We start from the raw sequence: 6000 nt of genomic DNA on the forward strand, positions 1-6000 counted from the left end.
GTTTCCAGTGAGTGGCTAGTAGATTCAAACTGCTGACCCTTTGGTTGGCATTTGTAGCTCTTAACCACCCCTTTGTTCCCGGGCAAATATTTTGAGTATAATAAAGTCAACCTCACAGGATACCTTTTTCAACTTTACTAGGTTTTCATTTGTGAATTTCTCTCTTAATGTGGTTATATGAAAAGTTGGTTTTAGTGAATGGTTTTCAAACATTGTGGCCTCTGTGTTTTTCTAAGAGGCTACTGGATAACCAAGAAAGAGAGGAAGAAGAGATTTAAAAAAGTATGGAACAAAAGACGACAAAGATGTTGCTCAAACTAGTGCTGCTTCTTCCCATCCTTGCCACAGCAAAGGCTCAGTGTTGGGTAAATAAAAGAATCTTGATAAAACCAAGTGTGTCTGTAGTAGTCTTGTGATAATTTTGAATTCAAGTGATGGTCTATTTTGACTGTTCAAAAACTTTTGTATCTGGTGAGGAGTTCTGTGACATTTAGCCCATGGGGCCAGGTATTTTGCTTAAAATAAAATATTTAAAAATCAAAATTTCATGGAAGTACATAGTGAACTTGAAGAGATGGTGGTCATTCAGCCACAGACTCAGTGTCTTGAGAGTAGAGTTATTAAAATGCCATAAGTTCTTGCCAGATCTAGAAACCAGGGGATCGGAGCATACTGTGATGCCAAAGACAAAATAACATTAGGCTGGTTTCAGTCTTGCAGCATGTTCTCAGATATGGGAGAAGGGATAAAACCAACTATGTGGTAGGAAATACTATGAAGAGGTTCACTTGGATAGATACTTAAGGACAGTCCAATCTATTTTAATCCACCAGTCATTCACTAATCTCCCCTTTATGCACAAGAGTGGATATAGTAGCACTACATGGAATGTCTTTCCATAAAGCATTTTCATACAAAAAGCATGAACGAGATATACATATCATCTGGTTGCCCTGACAAGACCCTGGGTGTGACACTGTCTACCTGCATCTCACCATTCCAGGTGTGTTGAGGACACAGAGCAACTTAACACTGCAATAAAACAACCTGACTGAATACATTCAAATTATGTAGTAACTTTTTCTATCTCTTGAAAGAACCTTTTGAGGACAGAGGTTAAGATCCAGGCATCGCCTCCACTTCAACCCATACTCTCTAGAACATCATAGACGCTCACTATATGCTTACTTGATAGTAGGGTGGAGTATCTGCCCCTGACTATTCTTAGAAGACCTGTGCCTATCTCTCTGGAATTCTGAGGAGTCTAATTGTGACCAGAGAGAAATGAATGTGAGATATAAAGGGGAGTGTCCGCTTTGTCACCAGTTCTGGGCACAATACAAGTTGAAGCACTGCTAGGGGCTAGTCAGAGGGTAACACAGAACCAATCAATCACCCTGTAGAACAGCCAGGCCATTAGCAGACTTTTGGGTCAGCTGATGATGCAAGAGTTCCTCCGAGGCATGCATTGCCTGTCCATCTTTATGCTAAGGATTAGGTGACTCAGAGATGAGCCCAAAAGGGCAAGATTAAAAATGGTGTGTAAAGAGTATGGAGTTAGCCCTAAGTGACAAGTTAAGGGGCAGGGAAATGTTGGCAGAAGGAGAAGAGACAAAGGAGAGAAGGTGAGAGAGAGAGAAGTGAGGATTAGAAAAAGAACTCCAGGGAAGTTATATCTGTGGGTACCCAGTCCTGTAGAGACAATTCTGATTCATAGTGAGTAGGATGTTAAAGAACGGAGGAAGATGAGTGTGTTCCCCTGAGACATAAGAACTTGTGGGATAGAATTTGAAATTCAGGAAAATAGTTCCTCACCAGTGACTGGCTCCCACTCACCCCAAGCAGGAGCCCAGTGCATGCAGGGTGGTGAGTGTTATCTGGTCATGAGGACGACAGGCCCAGACTTTTAGTCACTCCCAGGGCTTGGCACATTATCTCTTGGGCACATGCCTTCTGGTCTCCAACCATTCCCCTCCCAAGCTTTCCGCACAACGACACCTTCCTACACTGAATGGGCTAGGAGAAAGGCCTCTTCACTGGGGACAGAAGCCAGTCTCTCAGTCTCAGCGTGGCTTAGAAGGAAGAGAAATTCTGACACATACACATATGCCACCTTGCAAAGTCACTTAATCATAGCTTGCAAGATAGTCTACTGTAAGAGCTCCCATTGGATTCTCACAACTACCCTGTGATGAGGCACTGCAGGGCACAGAAGATGGGAACAGAGACCTTGGATTCCTGCCTCCAAGCCCCCTGTGCTGTCAACAGGTTCTTTCTTTGCATCTTCCTCTGGGGTGGCCTCCACTGAGTCAATTATTACTCTGTAAACATCTCCTGCCATCTTGTGGCCTGTGCAGCATCTACATCCTGCTCCTGGAAAAAGACATAAAGAAAATAGCAAAGTGAATTAAAAAGTAATGATGACAGCAGTGATTATTAATGCAGTTTTTTATTATTTCTATCACTGACAGTCTCGGCCTTTTAGTGTGAGTCTTAAAGTTCAGAATTTGGATTTTGAATGCTGTGAAACATTAAATACATGAAGAAGGCATCCTTTACGTTGACTGACCAAGATTGGAACTGCTACAGTAAAGTGAGACAAATTTTACACGTATTCCAAACCAAACCCTTTGCTGTAGGGTCAATTCTAACTCACAGCAACCCTATAGGATAGGGTAGATCTACCCCATAGGGTGTCCAAGGCTGTAATATTTACGGAAGCAGACTGTCACATCTTTTTCTTGTGAGTTCGAACCACCAACCTTTTGGTCGGCAGCTGAGCACTTTAACCCTTGTGCCACCAGGGATCTCAAGAGTAATCTAAAGTAATTGGATGGTCAGACCAAAGTCAGTTACAGAGAAAATTAAATTCATATCTCAAAAGGGGCACATTTTTTTGAGATGCCATTATGCTATATTGTTCATTGGGATTTAGTGACAGAAAGCATCAATTCTGCTTCTATCATTTATTTCATAATCATTTAATAAAAAGTCCCTGTATGCTAATAATTAATAGGTACCAAGAATCATTTAATAAGATGTCTCTAAATGCTAGTAATCAATACATACTGAGGATACATTGGTGCATACGTCCCCTGCCTCTATGAAGCTTGCATTTTAACAGGGGAGGCAGATAATTAAAATATATATTTGGGTGATATATATACATGTGCGCACACACACAGCAGTAAAAAATTACAACTTTATATAGCTGCCATGCAAGAAACAAACAGGTTAGTGCAATAGAGAAGACTTACATATGCTGTCATTACAAGGACCCTGAGTGACACAAGCAGCTTGTGATTGGTTGCTAACCTAAAGCCCAGCAGCTCAAACCCACCCAATGGCTCTGTGGAAGAAAGGCCTAGTGAACCGCCTTTACAGCCAAAAAACTCCGTGGAGCAGTTCTGCTCTGTAACACACGAGGTCACCATGAGTCAGAACTGACTCAAGGGCAATGAGTTTAATCATAAAAATATTTTATTACAGTGGTTAGCGTATCCTAAGGAGTTGTTGCTAATTGTCGTCAAGTCAATTCTGACTCATGGAAACCCCCAGTGTGCAGAGCAGAACTGCTCCATAGGGTTTTCGAGGCTGTGACTTAGGATGCAGATCACCAGGCCTGTCTTCTGGACACCTCAGGGTGGGTTGGTAGTTAATAGTTTTTGGTTAGTAGCTGAGCACTTAACCGTTGGTGCCACTCAGGGACTCTTCTAAGGAGAAGGGCTCAATAAATGTTCTTAAAGTAACACATTTAAAGCAAGCACATGATTTATTTTTTTCAACGTTAATTGGTTTAGCTTTGACTGAGGAACTAATGGATAAAATTTCCCTTTGCCTAACAAGCACACAGTTTTATTTAGATTGCACAAAAAACCTTTTTATTTGAGTGGATCAGGAACTAGTTGTTGGCCAGATAAGTGACTAATTAATTAAATCAAAAAATCATACATATATATATACATATATATATCAGGATTTTTCCTTTTAAATGCTAACATTTAACAAAACAATGTGATTTCAATTTCTTCCCAGGAAGTATATGACAAGCTAAATTTTTGGCATGCGTCTGAAGTAACTATGAAACTTCTAGGTGCAGGTGCTCAGCATGCTGTTAGATATATGAGCCTTGGGATCAGAAGAGAAGAAAAGGGAAGTGCTGGAGTTATACATTTGATATTTATCAACCTATGGATGGTAAATAAAGTCATGGGAATGGGTGACATTGCCTCAGGAGAGATAATAGGGCATGACCGGAAAATAGCCAAGAATGGAAACAACTATATTTAAGGGATGAGCAAAGAAGAGAATCCAGCAAAGGAGACTGAGAAGAAATAGAAATAGAGAGGATAGAAATTTTCAATGTTATGTCGGTGGCAGGATTGCTAACAGTGGAGCACTTGATATTAAAGATAACGATGACTTGATGTTGTTTATGATGCTGTGAACATTAGTGAAATTGAAGAATAAACATCCAGAAATATTCATTTATTTTCAGCTCAGTCCCAGCAAAATGTCAGACCAATATCCTTTCAGTTCTCAGTTCACGTTCCAGACCAACGTCACTTGGTTCAGCCCCATGTTCTATCTCACTGGCTTTCCTGGATTGGAAGTCATGGAACACTGGATTTTCATTCCATTTGTTTTTATGTACCTGGTGGCCATCTCAGGCAATTGTTTCATCCTGATAATCATTAAGACCAACCCTCATCTACACACACCCATGTACTATTTGCTGTCATTGCTGGCCCTCTCTGACCTGGGACTGTCAGTGTCCACCTTCCCCACAACTATGGGGATCTTTTGGTTCAACTACCATGGGATCTACTTTGAAGCTTGTCAAATCCAGATGTTCTGTATCCACTCTTTTTCCTTTCCGGAATCTTCAGTGCTCCTCATTATGTCCTTTGACCACTTTGTGGCCATCTGCCGCACCCTAAGATACTCAGTCATGATCACTGACCAGCGAGTGGTCAGAGTAGGTCTGGTCATCGTCCTCCAGGGCCCCCTGGCCCATGTCCCCCTTTTCCTCCTCTTGAAGACTTTTCCTTACTGTGGTCCTCAAGTCCTCTCCCACTCATATTGCCTTCACCAGGAAGTAATACATCTGACCTGCACAGACACTACCTTTAACAACCTATATGGACTGACAGTGGTGGTGTTCACTGTAATGCTGGACCTGATGCTCACTGTGCTGTCTTATGGGCTCATCCTGAAAACAGTGGCAGGACTGGCCTCCCAAGAGGAGCGGCTTCGAGCTTTCCAAACATGTACCTCACACCTCTGTGCTGTGCTGGTATTCTTTGTGCCCATGGGGGGGCTGTCCCTGGTGCACCACTTTGGAAAGCATGCTCCATTTGCTGTCCACCTCCTCATGGCCAATGTCTACCTCTTTGTGCCTCCCATGCTTAACCCAATCATATACAGTATCAAGACCAAAGAGATCTGCTGTGCCATAATCGAGTACCTAGACCTTAGAAAGGACAATGCTGAGTTCTGGGGCTAAAAATTCTGCTACCTGCCCAGAAGATTGCTAAAACCCAATCAGTCCAAGGTTTTACAGCATTGAGTGCCTATTATAATGCCCTGTGCTATCCCAAGATTTTTTTTTCCACTGTCCTAAATAAATTATGGTGCCTTGGTGGCACAGTGGTTAAGAGGTTGGCTGCTAACCAAAAAGTTGGGAGTTCAAATCCACCAGTCACTCCTTGGAAGTTCTATGGGACAGTTCTACTCTGTTCTAGAGGGTTATTGTAGGGTCACTACGAATCAGAATTGATCAATGGGTTTGGTTTGGTTTTTGGTAAATTAAGTACAGATGAGGTTCTTTTTTGAGTTATGGCTTAGGAGTGCTAACCCTCTCTTGTTGAAATCGTAATGGCTCCTCCATTTCTGAGACCTAGTAGCATCAAAAGCTGCCTAGAGAAAGACTCCGTTGATATCATCATCAGAGTATAAAACTAAAACTAAGACTAAACTATTCAAAAACTAAAAAGCAGC

The 6000-nt window shown here is 41.9% G+C and overlaps 1 protein-coding gene across 1 annotated transcript; it reads left to right on the plus strand.

The window, feature by feature from the left end:
• Positions 1–4513: 4513 nt before the first annotated feature.
• LOC126079188 (olfactory receptor 51M1-like) lies at positions 4514–5506 on the plus strand. Its single transcript, XM_049890117.1, has one exon. The coding sequence runs from the start codon at positions 4514–4516 to the stop codon at positions 5504–5506; it is 993 nt and encodes a 330-aa protein (XP_049746074.1).
• Positions 5507–6000: the final 494 nt, after the last annotated feature.

Source organism: Elephas maximus, chromosome 7 (genome assembly GCF_024166365.1).
Source record: "Elephas maximus indicus isolate mEleMax1 chromosome 7, mEleMax1 primary haplotype, whole genome shotgun sequence".
Taxonomy (NCBI): Eukaryota; Metazoa; Chordata; class Mammalia; order Proboscidea; family Elephantidae; genus Elephas; species Elephas maximus.

What these genes read in the sequence shown, in the direction of transcription:
- LOC126079188 (XM_049890117.1), top strand. Translation starts at nt 4,514, where the DNA reads ATGTCAGACCAATATCCTTTCAGTTCTCAGTTCACGTTCCAGACCAAC.